The sequence below is a fragment of the Lemur catta genome, chromosome 3, assembly GCF_020740605.2.
Source record: "Lemur catta isolate mLemCat1 chromosome 3, mLemCat1.pri, whole genome shotgun sequence".
Classification (NCBI taxonomy): Eukaryota; Metazoa; Chordata; class Mammalia; order Primates; family Lemuridae; genus Lemur; species Lemur catta.
In genome coordinates, this window is record NC_059130.1 from 69148173 (window position 1) to 69168284 (window position 20112).

General features: G+C 34.2%; 1 protein-coding gene across 1 annotated transcript in view; it reads left to right on the plus strand.

Annotated features, from left to right (window-relative positions):
• LRRIQ3 (leucine rich repeats and IQ motif containing 3) overlaps positions 1 to 11971 on the plus strand; it is a 128837-nt gene extending 116866 nt beyond the window's left edge. Inside the window, exons 7-8 of the mRNA XM_045547745.1 lie at positions 2312 to 3038; positions 11753 to 11971. Coding sequence (XP_045403701.1) covers positions 2312 to 3038; positions 11753 to 11900 — 875 coding nt within the window. The 3' untranslated portion in view covers positions 11901 to 11971. The remainder of the gene's footprint in view (positions 1 to 2311; positions 3039 to 11752) is intronic.
• Positions 11972 to 20112: the final 8141 nt, after the last annotated feature.

Sequence of the window (20112 nt, forward strand, 5' to 3'; positions counted from 1 at the left end):
GGGAGAAAGTATAAGTTTTTTATCAGCATCCCACCATCCAAACTGAAGAGTGCCCCTGAACTGGCCTAGTTCTCTCTAGAAAAAATATTCATTAGACACATATTTCTTGAAAGGATATAATGCATCAGACATTCTTCTAAGGCCTTGATATAGAATGGTAAAGAAAACTGACATGATCTCAACTTTCATAGAGCCTTGGAGAGCTCTCAACCAAGTTTACAAAAGCATTTATAATATATCTACCAGATCTTGGACTTTCTACAAGGGTCTTTAACGTAAAACAATGCAAGCAGTGCCATGTTACTCTCCAACTTCTATTCTATTTATTCATCAGTGTCCCTATAGGTAAAGGAACTATATAATTTATTTTCCAAATTGGATTGCTTCTAAAACTGAAAAAAGTTTCTGTTAATAAACTTCAACAAAATCCTGGGCATAACCTGAGTTTTTCCATGGCAAACTGGAATGTGTACACATACTAGATCCCTTTAGAAGTGATTTCTTTAGAAGTTTACATGTTAAGAGATCACAGATGTTTTTCTCCATTATGTTTTACTTACCTAATACATACATATTAAATGTTGATTTAACACAGGATTCCCTCCTTAGCTCTCTTGTCTTCTCTTAATTATGCTTGCAGTTTTACCTAAAAACCTCTATGATAGTGGCTCCCAAATTTATATCTCCAGATCTGCCCTTTCTTCTAACATTTAGATTCACTTTACGTATTCATCTGTTTGCTGGACATCTCCAACTAACTGCTGGTAACTAATTATAGATAAAAGCTGCTAACTTTGTATTTTACAAAACCAAATTTCACATATTGTTCCTTTTGTCTCACCTACATCTTTGATTATGAAATCTCCTTTTTCCTGGAACGACTTGTTTCCTGTTCTCTCAACCACACCTTTTGCAAATTCATTAATTTTTCCAAAGATCTCAAACATGAACCTTATAGTAATACACATATACCAGTATTTGCCACCTGATCCTGAATTCATCAATAGGTTTGTCAAAAAATAAATAAGTGAACAACAACATGATTCAAGTTATTGTATTAGTTGAGGTGGCTATGGTAGGAAATAGACCCAGAAATATACATTGATTCAAACATAACTTCCATTTATTTCTGTCTCTTAAAGAGTCCAAGTAGGATAATCCTGAGTCTGAGAGTAGTTTTTCAACCCGGGAAGTCTGAGAGTAGTTTTTCAACCAGGGAAGTCTGAGAGTAGTTTTTCAACCAGGGATTCAGGGAGCCAGGCTCCTTCTATCTTGTGGTTCCATCATCTTCAAGGACTTCATCCTCATCTCTTTGTAATGGTCAGAAGGAAAAAGAAAACAGAGGAGGCACATTGTTTCTAAAAAGCCTTGGACACATAGCATTTTGCTCACAATCCACTAGAAAGGACTCAGCTCATGGTCACACATATTAGCAGAGGGAGCTGAGAGTTTTAGTTCTTTCTGTGTCCAAAGAAGAGAAAAACCATTTTTTATGGCAGCTATTAATTTCCCCCAGAGTAAAGAAAAATAAGGTAAAACTGATTGCAATATTCTTTGCAAATATGGGATAATATTAACTTGTTAAATTAAATTAAATTGAACCTAAGTCTGCCTCTGTACCTTGAGTTCTTATGTAATGAACTGAAACCTAACTTAATATATAAACCACTGAAAGCCTAATTTAGGAGTATATTTATGTAACAAATAGATGAATGACAGCTAATCACAGCAACCAAGCTTCAGCTAGTCACAGATTGCCAACTGATCATACCATGTACAAATAAGGCAAATGTTGAGCTGTAACCAATCAAGCTGTTTCTGTTTCCTGTCTATAAATACTTACTGTCCACATTTTGGAGCAGAGCTGTCTGAACCTCCACTGGTTCTAGGTGGAGATCTACCCAGTTTTTGAATCATTCTTTCCTTCTTTGCTAAATTAAACTCTGTTAAATCTAATTTGTCTAAGATTTTTCTTTTAGTAAACTATATGAAAAAAAATAATATGTATGATTAAGCATTAAATATAAGATGCTACTATTGCATCAGTGCACGTGTACTGTGAGAGATAATACAGAAACTATAGGAATTAGATTCAGTGTGTTTCTGTGTTAAAATGTTTTAATAGTGATTTTCTTCTCTAAAATCACTGTTAAATCACAAGTTGAAAAGGAACTTGGGGAAAAAGCCTTCTTAGCAAGGTAAATAACTGGTTTTTATCAACTATTAATACAGCTTTCAAAACAATTTAGACAGGAAATAAAATGTCCTTTATCTTATATAATGTATAATATTTGTCTGCTGTGTGATGTAGGTCAGAAGGAGGCTGAAGATGAAATTGAGGATGAAGAATTGGATGCCAGTTTTAGGATATCAGTGTTCAAACTACCTATACATACTTCAAGTCCACTGAAGTATGCTGCAGTACTGAAAGAGAAAAAACAAGATTCTTTTCCTGCCTATGCTCAGTCATTTTCTACCACTCATCCACAACCAATAATTAAAAAAGACACAGTGTTGGAGAGGAGTATACGAAAAGAATTTTTTACAACCCACAGAGCTGGTATGAAACTCCAAACATTTAGTGATATTGATAAATATTACACAGAACAAAAGAATCAGGAATGTCATACAGAAAAAATAACAGCTATCGCTATGGCACAAGTTGCCCAAAGACAAGTTAGCCTAGCTGTTCATGAAAATTTGAATAATAAAAAATATGCTGCACAAAAACTAATTGAAAGAGATAATGAGGCAATTGAGAATGGTTTACAACAACTTAGGCAGGACAGATTCAACTACCTTGAAAAAGTTAGAGAGAGAAGAGCTATGTTTCTAAAGGAAAAAACCCGAAAGACTACAGAGCGTTTATTAGTTCAAAACTTAAATAATCAGTGCACTTTTTTGGTGAAAGGAATACTTAAACTCAACAGACAGAAGAAGAATGAGGCTCTCCTAAAAGAGAAAAGGCTGACTGTTCAGCAAAAACGAAGAACAGAAAAATATCAGAAGAAGTTACTTCAACAAATGAAGGAATGTAGGTATGTATAGTTTAGATATAATAGAAACTTTTAAGTCAATTTTATGCGGACATTGCAGACTAAATGTTGAGATCTAATAAGTAATATTTTGTTTATCACATAATACATTCTACTTTGAAAAATGCAACAAGCAAAAAGACAAATTATATACTAATATATTACCAAAGATTAAACCAAAAAATAACTGTTGTCTTTCCCCACCTCCCACCTTTGTCATCCAACAAAGCCTGCTTCCTAATTACTATTTATTCTTACAAGTGGCATCACTGTCAGTGCTAGAAACCTCGAAGTCCTTTACAACTCAATCCCCCTCATTACCAACATCTAATGTTTTCCTACCCATTTTTCTTCTAAAAGTAGTCTCAAAAAGATCCTTCCTTTTTGATCCCACCTCTCTTACTCTAGTTCAGACTCTCATGGTCTTTCTAAGAATTCACATTATTTTTCCAATTGAGATCTCCTTCTCCATTCTCTGTATTTTCTTCAGCCCATATCTGTTCTGTAGCCAACAAACCTCAACTGTCTTTATAATGAAGTTCTAGCACGTCATTTCCTATTTAAATATGTTGATAGCTTGCAATTTCTTACAGAATAAAATCTATTTTATCTCCTCTGAATGGCATTTCAGACATCATGCTCTATTCTATCTAATATAGACTCATCTCACACTAAGTTTTCTGCTGTAGAAAACCCGCCTAATAGCACACTCTGCTCTAGACAGACTAAATTATTCTCCACTTTGTACTTTCTCATCCCTGTGGTTTTACTGATACTATCCCCCTTTCCCTCAAATATGCGCTCTTCAAGGCTAGTACAAGCCCACAATGTTACTGTTGTCTGCATATTATTTATTATGCAACACAAGCTTCTAAGTTATTGTGCAACTCAGAATGCTTTGGGGCATTCTAATTGGTGAGAAGTAGGGCCTATATGTAAAGCAAAAGACATTTTTTCCTTCAGAGAGATGCATCACAAGTGGCTGATGCTTGGCTGTGTGGGTGTTTCACACCTGTTTGCCACCTTCATGTAGTACACAAATTACACAACCACTGGCAAAATTTCTCCTTTCATTATCCATCCTTTAATAACCAATTCAAATGGCATTTTCACTTTTAATCTATCCCCATTGCTCTTCCAGCCTCAATTAATCCCTTTAATTTTGTGGTGATTCCATAGCACTTTATTTAGATCTCAATTCCTGCAGTTGTCACAAGAGAGCCTATAATATCATGCTTAGCTTGTGAAGCTTTTATAACATAATTTGGTATATTTTTCCATTTCAATGCCCAGTGTAGTACTTAGTTAACAAATTTATTCAATAAATATTTATTGAGGAAAATAGGTAAAAATCCCAATTAGTAATGGTTGGATATAAGCCCATTTAAGTCATATAATAGCCACTGAGAAGAGTGAGTGTTTTTTATGTATTTTTACTTAATGCTTAAGCCTTTGGAATGAGAAACAATGCATATTTTTCTTTAAATGTTTGTACAATGAAGATAAGTAATCAGAGTTATTAAATGTACAGCACAAATATAATTAACCAAGCTATTAAAATAGTTTCACTAGTCATTAGAAGAGCATAAGTGCTTATTTCATGGCAATAAATTTGTCCTCCACATTTTTTTCTGTCCTTCTGTGATCATTGATATTTCTACTAAGAAGTATTTACCTTCAATTCAAATCATTTCAAGTAGTAATTCACTTCTATCTCTTGAAGATTCCTGTCACAGATGATGTATAGACATAAAGATCATTTGGCCCAAGAACCTGAAAATCTAGGTGGGAAATAAGGTATCAGACCATAAGACAACCAGAGTTAAATAATACTATAAACAATAATATAAGCCCTATCAAGAGAGAATTAAAATTTCTGATAAACAAGTGAGAGTAATCTAGGAAACTGAAGGGAAGAAAAGATTTCTTTTCTGAGACATTGCAAGGCTGACACCCCTATAGCAAAAGAGAGATTAACAAGAAAAAAGCATAACAAATGTATTTAATCAAAATTTTACATGACAGGAGGGCCTTTAGAAATGAAGACTCAAAGACCCAGGGAAAACTGTATATTTTATGTTTAGGTTTGAGGAGGAATGGACAGTTGTGTAGAAGCATGACTGGATAAAAAGGGAGTATAACCTAACAGTAATAAACTGGTAGGAACTTAGCAAAGCCTGTTTGTTCAGATTGTTTTTGGCCCTTCTGTGTAATATTCCTTCCCCCTGGGTATAAGGCAGGATACCCCTCACGTTAGTGTCTTTTAAAGAGATGGGGCAGGAGAAGTTCAAAACAGTCTTTCTGCTTCTGTAAATTTCTCAATTTCCTTCAGCTTAAAATACTCAGTATGTTAAGGTGCTATATTTGGGGTAGCCTTTCCTGCACCTTATCAAAACCTTCAAAGAGAAGGCTTAACTAGACATCAAAGTGTTCATTCCAATTCTCCCTTCCCTGTCATACAAAGATGAGTAAGATATTCTTAATCCCCTAAGAAGTCTCAGTGCAGTGGCAAACATAAGCATACATTTGAATTAGTACAAAAAGAAATAGGAAAAGCACAGTTGCTGATTAGAATCTGGAAAAGCAGAGAGATGAGGGGAGACCATTTGGGGCAGGGAGAAGAAAAGTTGGTAAGTTCAGATTAGGTAAAGTATGGGGGAGAAGAAGGAGATGGTAAATAGTGCTGCACCTATGGCAGAGGTTTATGAATGAGGGCAGTTGAAGGTGCAATTTCTTTGGCACTGTCTGGGGAATGGTCATGCTTGAGGGTGCAGACTCGGGGAGGTGGAGGGTGGGGGGAGGGGATGGAGGTATGACTACATGGTGAGTGCCAGGCGAACTGTCTGGTGAATGGACACGCTTGAGGCTCTGACTCGGGGGGATGGGCAGGACATGGACATTGTATATAACCTGAATTTATGTACCCCCATGATGAGCTGAAATAAAAAAAAAAAAAAAAAAGAAAGGGCCTCTAACTCTCAGTGGACAGTTAGTTGCATGGTAAAGACCACTAGGACTCCTACCAGAAAGAGACATTGCATTTTAAACATGTATCTTACAACAAAACCTTCTTTTCAATAAATATCTCAGAAAATAATCATTAGGACACACTTTGGGCAAACCTTTCTCAAACAAATGCAAACATTTTTAAATTGTTCCATGATGAAGATTTTTTTATTTTAAACTAAACTTAGTGAGATGGGAGCTCTAAAAATTAATATTTACTCAAAATATTTTAACCTACATTTGCTAAATTTGAATTTCATTAGTTGTCAAAGGATATATATATATATATTTTTTTTTTTTTTTTTTGAGACAGAGTCTCACTCTGTTGTCTGGGCTAGAGTGAGTGCCGTGGCGTCAGCCTAGCTCACAGCAACCTCAAACTCCTGGGCTCAAGCGATCCCCCTGCCTCAGCCTCCCGAGTAGCTGGGACTACAGCCAGGCGCCACCATGCCCAGCTAATTTTTTCTATATATATATTTTAGTTGGTCAGATAATTTCTTTCTATTTTTTTAGTAGAGATGGGGTCTCGCTCTTGCTGAGGCTGGTCTCGAACTCCTGACCTCAAGTGATCCACCCGTCTCGGCCTCCCAGAGTGCTAAGATTACAGACGTGAGCTACTGCGCCCGGCCAAAAGGATATTTTTAATAACATAAAACCATGACCCATACAAATATACAATGAGCACACACCAAAGATTTTATTTAGCTCATTAAGGAAAAAACCAGTGAGATATTAAAGCCAGGTTAAATGAGAATTCAAAGAGCATACAAATATAAATCAATATATCTATATCTATCTATCTATCTACATATATTACATATATATCAGCAATCAGGAATGCCAAAATAAATTTACAAATAGATTCACAACCAGTCAATATCCACTGGGCTATAATCAATTATAAATTAACTGGACAACATTTATTTATATTCCTATAAACAAGACTCATTTGCATTACTTATATTTTACACATTGGTTAAACTGCTTGAGAAGACTGAAAGGCACAGATAATTCTGAAGAGTGCACTAGCCAGAATCCCCAGTAATTCTTTTAAAAAAAAATTTTTTTTTTAAAGTCTTTCACACATTTTTTTCTAATATTAGATTGAAGCTTATCAGCCAAAGTTTTATCCTTGTGATATTTTAAGTGGCCAAACTATGTATATACATATGTTTAGGACTTATACAGAAATACTTAGAGATCTTTATAGCTGCTCATTTTATTTAAATTCATTTAAATGGTGTCATTTCAAAAAGAGTTTGTGCTAGAAAGGAGTTTTAAATAAGAAGAAAGCATTTGCCTTTTCCTAGTTATAAGCCATTTTCAGCTATAAATTTACTGAGGTGCTTTATATAACACCTTCTTAAGTATAAAAATATAAATTATACCCCAAATTTAAAATAATTTTCCTTAATATACACTTTATATGTATGTGTATATGTGTGTGTAATAATTTTTCATAATTTATTTTAATAGAAATATATTTTGGAAAAGAGAATGAAAGTAGTCTGGTATATTAAAATACAGATCTAGTGCAAATCAGTGTAATTTAATCAGCTTAGTTTTTATCGCAATAAATTGACTGTCCGACCATAATTACTTTGTAGAGGATACAGAGTCCAATGAGCATCCTAATGTATCCTAACTGAATTACATTTTTTTGTAAGCTTCTGCAAAGATACTATCCTTGAAATCATACAGTAATAAGGCATGGTTTTGGTTAGGTCAGTAGTATGGCACAGAGGGCATTTTTGAGTTTTACTCTAAATGTTTCCAAATAAAGGTTGGATATCAATATGCAGAAAAGAGCTGTGACCAAAAAATAAAGTTTGTTTAGAGACTTCAGAAATTTTTCAATTTTGATACTTTTTCTGCTGTTGAATCTTCATTCACCTGACCTAAAAGCATTCTGATGAATTTCAATAACTAATGAAGTCATTGCTGAGAACGTAGCTCCCTGATCCTGCTATGTGGAATGAAGAAAAATAAAAGAAAAAAGGGGAACCATAAGACTCTGATTTAGAAAGTTGATAAAATACCCACAGGAGTATTTAAGCATGAATTTAAGGGAGACTTTGGAATGAAAGAGTATATATATCAGACAAAAACCAAGATATTCTTGTCTATACTCTGAGAAAGTGATATTACTGTTTAAGACAGAACAGCAGGGTGTCCATATTGAAGTTGAGTATCAGTTAGCACGGAAGATCTGTAAAATAAGGTGGTTATCCAATTACATCATCTTCAATTTGTCCTTATTTGATCATTGATTGACCTATACCAACTTCTTCATTCACTATGGTCTTTATATCCTGATTTATAAAGATGTTTTCTCCATCAAACTTCTGCCATAATCATAGTTAACTTCCAAATTCGTAAGAACAACACTCCCAATACCCTAACACCAACATTTTTGGATCCTAGCAAATTTTATGCCACCTAACTGTAAAAAGCTCGTTTCCATAGACCCATAAAGACCCTCTCATCACTTAGAACTGCCCCACCTCTTAAATCTTAAACTCTTATGTATGTGTTTATAGCTAAAATCTTCTATCTCTTCAACTCCTTTCTTGTTTTACTTTCACCACACATACTCTTCAAATATATGGTGATACCTATCCCTCACATGAATACCTTTATACACTTTTCATTTGTAGTGTAGGCTTCCCCGTTCATCAATGCAATTATTCTTTTGTCCATTCTGTCAGTGTTTGTGAAGTCCTTTCCTGTCATTTCTTCCACTATACTAACCAGCCCTCCCCACCCGCACTGCCGCAGCCCTACCTTGGAACAATCCAACTATTTGTCTTCATTTCTTGTATTCAGGTAAAAATAGCTAAAAGTCACCGACCTGTAGATTTATGCTAATATTAATTTTATAGTTTCCACTTTTAGCTGCTCCCTCCATTGCGTGCTTATTCTCCCGTTAACTACAAGAGCAATTTCAAACCTTCTCTAATTGTAGAGCTTTTTATCTAAACAACACTTATGGCCTCTCCTTCTCAACAAGCCACTTTATCTGTTTCCCAAATAAATTTTAGGCCTTCAAGCTTTAATTCATTCAACTTTCTATGTCCATATCTATAAAATTCTATATTTTATACATTTACCTTAACTTCTTTTTCTAAAGTCTCATGATTAGGTTTATATTTCCCTGTTAAAAGCTAATAATCTCTCTACTTATGATTTTTGTAATCTTTAAAATCAAGTAGCATAAGGCCTTTGTGTAAGCCAATATATTTATGGTACTTTGTTATACAGGATACAAAATAGAGATTCCAATGTCATTCTCCTTTTCCCAAGATTGTTTTGTTTGGTTGTTCTAGGACATTTGTATTTCCATATCAATTTAAAGTTTATTAAACTAAAAAAAAATTAAACTTAATTTAAACATTTAAAATAAATCTAAATTAAACCTAATATATGTTTAAAATAAATTTAACTGTCAATTTCTACCAAAAAGATTCTTGGCTTATTAATAGGGATTACATTGAATCTATAGATATTAATATATTTGGGGAGACTTGACATCTTACAAAGATTGCCTTACAATCTTTGAACATGGTATAACTTTCCATTAATTTAGCTATTCTTCAATTTCTTTCAATAATATTTATTATTTTTATGTATAGGCCTTGCATATCTTTTATTAAAATTATGTTTAAGCATTTTATGCTTTTCTGATCATATTTTAAATTGAATTGCTTTCTTGATTTCATTTTCCAATTATTTGATGCTGATGGATATAAATACAATTGATTATTGTATATTTATCACTCTTCAATTATTTTTTAGATTTATTTTTTAATTTTTATTTTGAAGTAATTATAGATTCACTGGAATTTCCAGAGATGGTGCAGAGAGATCATTCATTTCCTTCACCTAGTTTCCTCCAATTATTTTAAATAGTACTTCTCTTTATATTTTGTCCACAGTTTAAAATTCTTATCTGTAGGAGAGCTATTTCAATACACTTCTTAGACTTAATTAGTACCCTTAATTACATGTATAAAATTCCTTTTCCCATGATTTCTATTCTGCTACATGCCCAGACATGACTACTCTCCTGAGCTCTAGACTCATGATAGGAGTAGCTATCTTTATTCTTCCCCATTTTTTCTTCCCCATATTCAATAATTTATTCTCTCTCAAGAGTTTAACTCAACCCTCTACTCTAGGAGCAGCTTTCATTGAGTGATTATTAAGTGCCAGGCACTCCTTTAAGAATTTTAAATTTATTAGCTTACTTACTTCTTAATAAACCCTATGAGTTGGATTATCCTCTTTATAAAGATGAAGAAAATGATGCAGAGAGAGCTTAAATAGCTTGTCCAAAATCACACCATCAGTAAGTTTCAAAGCTGTGTTTTAAACTCAAGGAGAATGGCCTTACTACCTGTACTCTTAACAACAAGCCATTGCTTCTCTCTATTCAATTCCCTGGGCATGATCACATGGACAACCAGACTTTTTAAGCCCAACATTACCAAAACAGATCTCTAATCTTTCTTCCCATCTGGTCACTTTCCCTACATTTACTATTCTGATGAATGCCACTATTATCCATCCAGTAAAAGTAATGATTAAATGTCAGGCATTTCTCTAAGAATGTAAATGTATTAACTCATTTAGTCCTTTATTAAACCATATGGATTGAATTTTTTCCATAAAGATGAAGAAAATGAGATAGAAAGAACATAAAAAACTTGTCCAAATCACACAGTCAGTAAGTTGCAGACTTTCTGGACTTAAGCCTCTCTTCCACTCAAGTCCAGATCTGAGTACACCTACATATAAATAAAGTACTCTATGATCTTGTCTCAGTTGGTTTCTCCAGGCTTTTATCTGCTCCTCTGTTCTCCTTTCCAAAACCGTGTGGCCCTATTAGAGGGATATCAGTTCCTAGAGCATGCCAACCTGTGCCATCCTCTCTGCCTTTGTTTTGGCTGTTGATGCTACATAAAATAGCTTTGAAATTCCCCTCCTCCCACTTTCTGCCTGGAAAATACACATCTTTAGAGACTCGGTTTAAAACTTATTTTAACTCTAAAGCGTTTCTTGCTTTCCCTCCCCCTGCTCTCTAGGAGCTGGAGGCTGGAAGTTTAAGATAAAAGTATCAGCAGGTTTGATTTCTCTGAGGCGCCTCTCTTAGATGGCCACCTTCCTATTGTGTCCTCACCTGGCCTTTCTTCTACACAGTCACATTCCTAGTATCTATTGCTCTTCTCATAAGGACCCTAATGCTAATCATATTGGATTAGGACCTACCCATATGATCCCACTTAGCTTTAACAACCTCTTAAATGCCCTGTCTCCAAATACAGTCACATCCTAAGATATTGGGGGTTAGGACTTTAACATATTAATTTTGGGTGAATACATTCAATCCATAAAATTGTCCTAGACAAAGCTTGGATTTAGTTAGGTTTAAGTAGAAATTCTGCAAATCCTGACATAGGGTTCTTTTAGATGTTTCTTTGGGAATCTAAGACATGGCTTATGTGATTTCTCAGTTCTGGCCAAGGGAAATCTTATAAATATTAGTCCAAAAGGAATATTATTTAATGATATAACAAAATTCTATAGAGTTCTTTTTCCCATTTGTATGTGTCTGTTTTGAAGATATCTAATTATCGTTGTTAACAGTCTGATTACTATAATGTTAGTAATTTAAACGTATCTAATTCTATGACCTTTCTTTTTCCTCTTAGGGCTGAAGAAATATATAAAAAACACTGTGAAGAAAAATTTGTTACTGATATGATTACCTTTCAAAAAGCCTGTGAAAGATTTCAAGACATTAAAGCAAAAGTTGCAATTGTGAAAACTGGTTTACCCTATCAGTTTCCTGATGGATGACAAAATGATGCCAGATCACATCCTATGACCATCTTAAATTATAGCTATTATTTTTAGCTGAAGGAATTTGTAATAATACTCTGGAAGAAGAACTATTCTATTCTACAGTATGGATTTGTATGTATATCTTATAAAAATATAAAGAATATTTTAAATGTTTCTCTTATTGGTCATAATTTAACTTAAACCAAGTTGACTTAGCCCCTTCAGCAGGTTCCTTATATATGCAAATGCCCAAGGAACAATTAAAACTGACTTCATTTATTGCAGGCAATATTGCAAAGTCACCGCTTATATTCTGTTGTGTATTCTCTCTGAGTATAGCGATTTGTAAGCTATTTTCAGTTTCTCTGGCAATCTTAACATAGTAGTTTCTACCCCTACTGCTGACTTTTATAAGATGCTGTGTACTTTGATTACTTTCATTGCCTGCTTTCATATATTTAGTTATATTTCCTGTTTATTCTGTTAAAACAATTTCTGAATTTTTTTTCAAAATAAAGTTTTTGTTATTGTATTAGTGATTCATGCTCTTATAAAAATTATAAAAATATAAACTATAAAAAGTAAATTAAATATTTTTATCACCTTCCTTGATGATTGTAAGATCTCTGTATATTTACTTTTAATGTATTTGCCTTTTTTGCATATATTTGGATGTGAAGATGAGGGGGGGAGAGAGAGAGAGAGAGAGAGAAAGGAAAGAAACAAGAGAGAATACATATAATTATAAAATTGTGATGACAAAGTATATAGAAGTCATATATATTAAATTTATATCTACTTAATGCATACTAATGGTAGAAAATTTGAAATATAAATAAAAATGTTAAAAAGATAAGAATTCTTTGTAAAATTTACATTTTCATCAATTTTCAATAGTGTTTTTATATATCTAGAAAGATACATAGCTTACTATAATTAGTACATCACTCACTAAATACACTATGGCTAAGGCCATTCACAATTTCTCTTTAAGACTCATCAGTTATGTATGGAAGCTTTTCAAGCTGTGTTGCTTTAAAATTCTCTAATTTTATCAGTCTATGGTAAATTTCCAAAAATTAAGTATTTTATAACAGTGATTATTCAGTTGTGCTTCTATACTGGACTGCTAACAAATGCTGGTAGGATTTTCCTAATTTTGCGTAAAATAATAACTGTCTGTTTAAATCCGTGGCACCATCTCTCACTTTCTTGTTAATTACTGGGTAACTAATGAGAAAGTCATTATTGATATTCCTAATTCTTCTGCAAAAAGAACAAAGGGACATATCATGGGGTGGTAAAATGAGTGACAGACTTAGGTTTCCCATATCAAGTTAGCTAATCTCTCTGTTACCCCAGTTTTCTGTTCTATGTTTGGAAATAACATACATATTTTGGAGAGTTACTTTCCACAAAGTAAATGTTTAATAAATGTAACTGTATAGTAATGGAAGACGTCATCTTCTCTGTGTAGTTATGAGAGGATTTGTCAACTATTGACATGAGAAAATTTGAAAAATACCATCAAAGAATAGTACACTTGTTTGTGTGATATATTTGTATATAGGTCATTCATGTGGCCATTTATTGAAATGCTTATTGCCCTTCCGCTAAGCTCCCAGTTCATGCTGTGAATCTTTTATAGCTTTTATTACACAATAGGTAACCAATAATTTCCTTGACTATTTCCACTTAACTCTGAGCTTGAAGGTAAAGAATATTTTAGTCATCTCCATGTCTCTATTACTTTTTAATAAGATAGATGTTATTCACAATGTTTTTTCAGTTTATAGCCCTCTGTTCCTATTTATGTACTGTCCTAAGTCAATCTCGTGACCTTTACTATTATTGTTTATGGTTTGAACAATCCAAAATCTGTGTTGCTAGGTTATAGCTCTAGTTTTGATATGTCTCCTATATTTCCAAAATACATGATAGACGTCTCTACTTTGAAGGCCTGAAATATTTTTAAAATCATACATTAAACTAAAATTCATTTTTATTTTCTTATTATTCTCCTCTCCTCCCCCACATCTTGCTTCTCCTTCTATGTTCACCAACACTCATAGGTTCATAGCCATGTACATGGTTTCCCATAACAGTAAGTTAGAAGATATCTCTGACTCCTTTCTTTCGCCTTACCACATTTTACTAGATACTATGTCCTATATGTTCTCTCTGCAGAAGGTCTCTGTGGTAGAGACTGGCTAGCTTTTCACCAAATCCATTTTTTCTTTCTCTCTCTTGGGCATAACTAATCTGTAATCACTAGCCTCCCTTGCAGTTAATTGAGGAACATGACTGAGTCCTGACCAGTGGAATCTGGGTAAAGTGTTGGGCACCCTTCCAGGTATGCCCCATGTACTACTATTCCCCATGACCTTTCCTCTACTTTGACCAGCTTGGAACATCTGGTCACAGATGAATGACCCACTAAATGGAAAGAACCTTGGCTCCTAAATCACTACTTAGAGTAGAATCAAAAACATCTGTTTTGTGCTTTACATAACCCAAAAGAAAATTCAATTACATTAAGGGCTCCATAACCCCATTGATTACATTAGACCAGCAGATAGCAAAGATTTAATCAATAGCAATTCGGTACCAAAAGGAAGAATGCTACCATCACAAAAGCCCAACATAAGTGGTGTTTTCTTTCCAGGGTAGTAAGGAAACCATTATTGAGACTAGAAACAAATAGAACCAGGTTTACTGACAGTGTAGCTCAAGAGTAGGCAAGGCTTTTTTTCTAAGGACCAGGTAATAAATATTTTAGACTTTGTGGACCACAAAGTCTCTTGGCAACTACTCAGCTCTGCTGTTGTATTATAAAAGCAGCCATGGACAAAATGTAAATAAATGAGTGTGGCTATGTTGTAATGAAACTTTATTTACAAAAACACGAGGCCAGCCAGATTTAGCCCACGGACCATGGTTTTCTGACCCTTGGCATAGGTAATTGGGCTTGCAATTTTTTTAGACCTTATACATGAAAGGGTGCTAGGTCCTCTCTTCCAACCTAATACAAATCTTAAAGATAACAAATTTCTTAAATAAACAACTACTATAACCTTCTTTGTACTAATAAAGCCACCCTAAAATGTTGTTGCAGATTGATATAAATTTGTTTACACACACTAATAATACTGAAGTATTTCAGAATAAATCATCATGAAAACAATATGTAAATGCCAGAACAAAATTGGCTTAGAAAGGGAAGTGCCATCTTGAAGCCCAAGGTAACAGGAAGAAGTAACAGCGAGTTACACTAAAAAAAGAAATGACTGAAAAAAAAATTAGAACCAGAGAGATGATATACTGTGACCTTTTCTTTGAAGAGTGAGGTATTGATAGGGAAAAAGAAAAACACTTCCCTTTCACTTCTTCCTGGAGTGTCCTTAAAACAAGCAGTGGCCACTGCAGTCCTGAAGCAGCATTCAGGGATTAAAGCAGCAGCACCTCATCTTAGAAGGGAACTAAAATAGTTTAGCTATAACTTTCTCTATGTTTCCTTTCTTTGAACCAAGAGTAAATCTGTATTTTATGTTAAATGATCAATTTACAAGTCCAAATTGTGGACAGTGCAGAGCAATAATTGAAAGCACAGGCTTTGGAATCAGAAAGACCTGAGTTTGAACATTTTGCCACATTTTATTAATTATGTAACAAGTTATAGAAGCTTTGTATAAATTTCAGTTTCTTCATTTGTAAATGATAAAATGTATATAAAGCATTTAGTACATTACTAGGTCATGATAAACACTCAGTTCATGGTAGTGATACTCATGTACAAAGCCAGCAGAGATTTCATGAACTCTCGAGAAATGACTCTTTCTCTTAAAATTCATCTAGTGTCTGTTGTCTTATTGATACCTTTGGCCTTATGGTGTACTTTGAAGAGAATGTTTCCTACAGTTGTATATGTACCTGTCAGCAGGAGTCTTGGAATTGCAGAAGATAATAAGGCCTGACTATAGCCATTCGGCAGGGGATGGACAATAGCAAGAGAAAGGGACCATTGTGCCACTATAGGGTCATTCAGGCAATCACACAAGGACAAACTTAGAAAGTCTAAAAATGTTCCCAGATAAAATTTTCAGTCTATTACCTGAGCATATATTATTTACTATTAGATCTGAGTATTTATAATTTCTCCACAGAGTGGATGACTCCATGACCAAAACTCCAATCCAGATAAAATTTTATTTTCTCCACAGATTTTGTTGTTGTTGTTGTTAGCCTTAGAACTCTATCTTTCATTGCCTTCAGAAACATTTGAAATCAGTTTCACTTTCAGCTTGAATGAAAAAACATCACATTTTCTTCATAACAACTAGCCACAATGGATATTCTCTCTCTCTCTCTCTCTCTCTCTTTCTCACACACACACACACACACACACACACAAACACACACACACACACAAAACTGGAGGGCTGTAGATACAAGGAAAACTAAAGGAACTAAATTTCTGGTAGGAAGGAGCCCTTTCCAGGGATGCAGAGATGCCAAATCTGGGCGTGGGTGGGCTGAGACTTAGACCTGTCAGGCAGAGATTTTGCTGAGTTCATTTAAAATTTATAGTTTCATAATTTACAAACTTACAAAGATTTTTGGGCTGCTATGATGGATTAGAATCTATAGAACCAACTAATTCTCTTCACTGAGTTTCTTCAATGAAACTTCTATTGAGTTTCCAGTAATGCAGGGAGCTAGAAGGCTGTGCTGTCATGGAGAGAGAGAGAGAGAGAGAGAGAGAGAGAGAGAGAGAGAGAGAGAGAGAGAGAAAGGGGGTGGGGGGAGGAGAGATATCTTTGTAATACTTAATTGTTTAGATTCTGAACAACTGCTGGAAGGAGGGATTGGTAACAGAGATAGGGTAGATTTCACTCTCAAACTACAGCAGAAATCTACTGAAGCTGCAACAAAACCCAGATCCAACTCAACCCCTGATTAGATAGAAGTGATCAATTCCTTATTATAGCACCCTGGAAAAACTTGTCTTCTTTAAAAAAAAAATTACTCTATTTTCTGCAGTTATTTTAAGCACAATGTCTTATATACAAAAAAGAATGTTAGAAGACATATGAGTAAGTAGGAAAACATGACCCATCATCAAGAGGAAATACAGTAGGGTCATTCCCACAGATGTCACAGATGTTGGAATTAGTAGAAATATTGGGTGTTAGAAGGGTTAAGCAGACAGGATGTTGTGAGAATTAGGCACCAAGAGAAACTGGGTTTGAAAACTTTTTGATGGATCTCAGATTTTTCACTAAATGATATATTTTTCCATTTGGCTTTTAATAATTTTAAACCACTTTATTGAGATATGATTAACATGGAAAAAGATGTACATATGTAATGTATGCAACTCAATGAGCTCGGGGATAAGAATAGCCCCGTGAAACCATCACCACCATTAAGGCCATCATCTCCCAAACTTTCTTCTTCCTCCTGTTACTAATATTATTATGGTTTGTGGTAAGAACACAGCAAAAGAGCTACCCTGATATAAAATTTTAAGTTGACCATGAAGTATAAAAACTGTAAAATAAGTTTTATAAACATGTTCAAGAAATTAGAGAAAAATGGGCCAGACTAAAAAAAATGGAGAATTTCAGCAAGGAGATAAAATCTCTGTTTAAAAGAGAACCAAATCAATATTCTAGAACTGAAAAATGCTATATCATAAATTAAGAATTTGTAGAATGGGCTTAATAGGAGACTGAACAAAGAATAAGAAAGAATTAGCAAACTTGAAGAAAGTCAAGAGAAATTAGAAATTATCTAAACTAGAGCATACAAAGGAAATATATATATATGTATAAAAGAAATATTTGAGGTTCTCTCATCTAGAAGGAATTCAAGGTGACAGAATATTGAGAAATAGAGAGTTTATACCAAATGCATATTTCACATTCGTCTTACAAGTAATTACTGAGAGCCATGTAAAGTTTTAAATGTTATTGGCATTAGGTGTTCATCTCCTATGCTGCCTTGAACTTGGATATTTTCACATTGCTTATGTCTAAAATCAACACATAAAAATTTTTTTTCAGTTAAATTTAAAAAGCAATATGTATATTGTTGGTTAAATTGTTTTCCTACTCCTACTCTTTTAGCCAGCACATTTAAAAAGATTTCTTAGAATTCTGTTGCACTCTTTCAAAGAATAACTCTTGCCTTTGATGGAAATTCTAGACTTAAGCAGAATGATTTTTTTTATTTTACACACCCACATAGGCACAGATTACACACACACACAGACACATATACAAAAAAATGTCTAAATAATGGTATCTGATCTCTACCTCAAATTCTCTCTTTAGAATGCTACCATGTTTCTTTTCTTTTTCTTTCTTTCTTTCTTTCTTTCTTTCTTTCTTTCTTTCTTTCTTTCTTTCTTTTCTTTCTTTCTTTCTTTCTTTCTTTCTTTCTTTCTTTCTTTCTTTCTTTCTTTCTTTCTTTCTTTCTTTCTTTCTTTCTTTCTTTCTTTCTTTCCCTTCCTTCCTTCCTTCCTTCCTTCCTTCCTTCCTTCCTTCCTTCCTTCCTTCCTTCCTTCCTTCCTTTCTTTCTTTCTTTCTTTCTTTCTTTCCTTTTTTTTGAGACAGAGTCTTGCTCTGTTGCCCATGCTAGAGTGCTGTGGCATCATCATAGCTCTCACAGCAACCTCAAACTCCTGGGCTCAAGTGATCCTCCTGCGTCAACCTCCTAAGTAGCTGGGACTATAGGTGCTCGCCACTAATTTGAGCTCAGCTATTTTTTTGTTTCTTTTTAGTTGCCTGGCTAATTTTTTTATATTTTTAGTAAAGATCAGGTCTCTTGCTCAGGCAAGAGAACTCCTGACCTCAACCTATCCTCCTGCCTCAGCCTCTCAGAGTGCTAGTATTACCTGCGTGAGCCACTGTTCCTGGCCGTATCATATTTCTTGATTGTTTCTAGTATTTATCTTCTACAGTTTGAGTGTCCCTTATCTGAATTGCCTGGGACAAGGATTGTCAGATTTTGGATTTTTTTGGACTTTGGAATATACGAATATATATAATGAGATATCTTGGGGATGAGACCCAAATCTAAACACAAAATTCATTTATGTTTCATTTGCACCTTATACACGTAGCCTGAAGGGAATTTTATACAATATTTTTAATAATTTTATGCATGAAACAAAGTTTTGAGTGTGTTTTGACTGCAACCCATCACATGAGATCAGGTGTGGAATTTTCCACTGTTGCATCATGTCAGCACTCAAAAATTTCAAATTTTGGAACATTTTGGATTTCAGGTTTTTGAATTGGGTATGCCTACCCTCTACTACTGTAATATTCTGTTACCTATGCCCCATTCAAATTAGAACACTAATGGTTCTTGAGAACACCATGATTATCTAACTTCCTCCTTGACTCTGTTTATTTTTCCTCCCATCTGGTATGCTCCATATCACAAATGTCACCTGCATACTTTCTAGAGAAATCTAATACCCCAACAATGTGATACATGGACATTTGACTAATTCTTCCAATTAGATGTATTATACACTTTATTCTGAACCACTATATACTTTAAAATAATTGTATTTAAATCATAAAACCAGCATCCTTTTTGAAAAGTATAAAATATATTAAAATTTATACAATGAAATTAATAGCATTGAAAAGCCTGTGGCTCACAGATAACTACTGTTAACAGTGTGGGGTCTTTCTTTTCAGGTTTATGGGTGTGTATGTGGGTTTTCCTGTTCACCGATCTTGCTTTCCTGTTTTTCATCCTACACCTTCACCCCAACTCTGCCACTTTCTGGGTCCCTAACACATTTATGATTATTGGCTGAGCTCTTTCTGTCTCTGACTCTACCCATAATTATATGGTAACTCTTAACATGTAAAACAAACTAGGCTAATATCAGCACCACCCTACACATCAAAACATGTACCTTTTCTAATTAATTGTTTTATTGTAATTAATATATATCACAGTAGAAGAGTACATACAGGGTAACTCAGCAGAATTTTAGCTAGCATAAATAGTAGTACACACATACATTGGGAAAGAGATATTATACTTTTATACTGGTATAGATCCTGAGTTTGAACGAGGATGCACTAGCGGGAGAAGGATCAATCTTGTTACCTTATTTGAGGCAAGTGAGGTTTCTCTGTTTCATGAGGCAAAGTACTGGTTGGCTTTGTGGGTTTTTAAAGAAGAAAGGTACTTATCATCA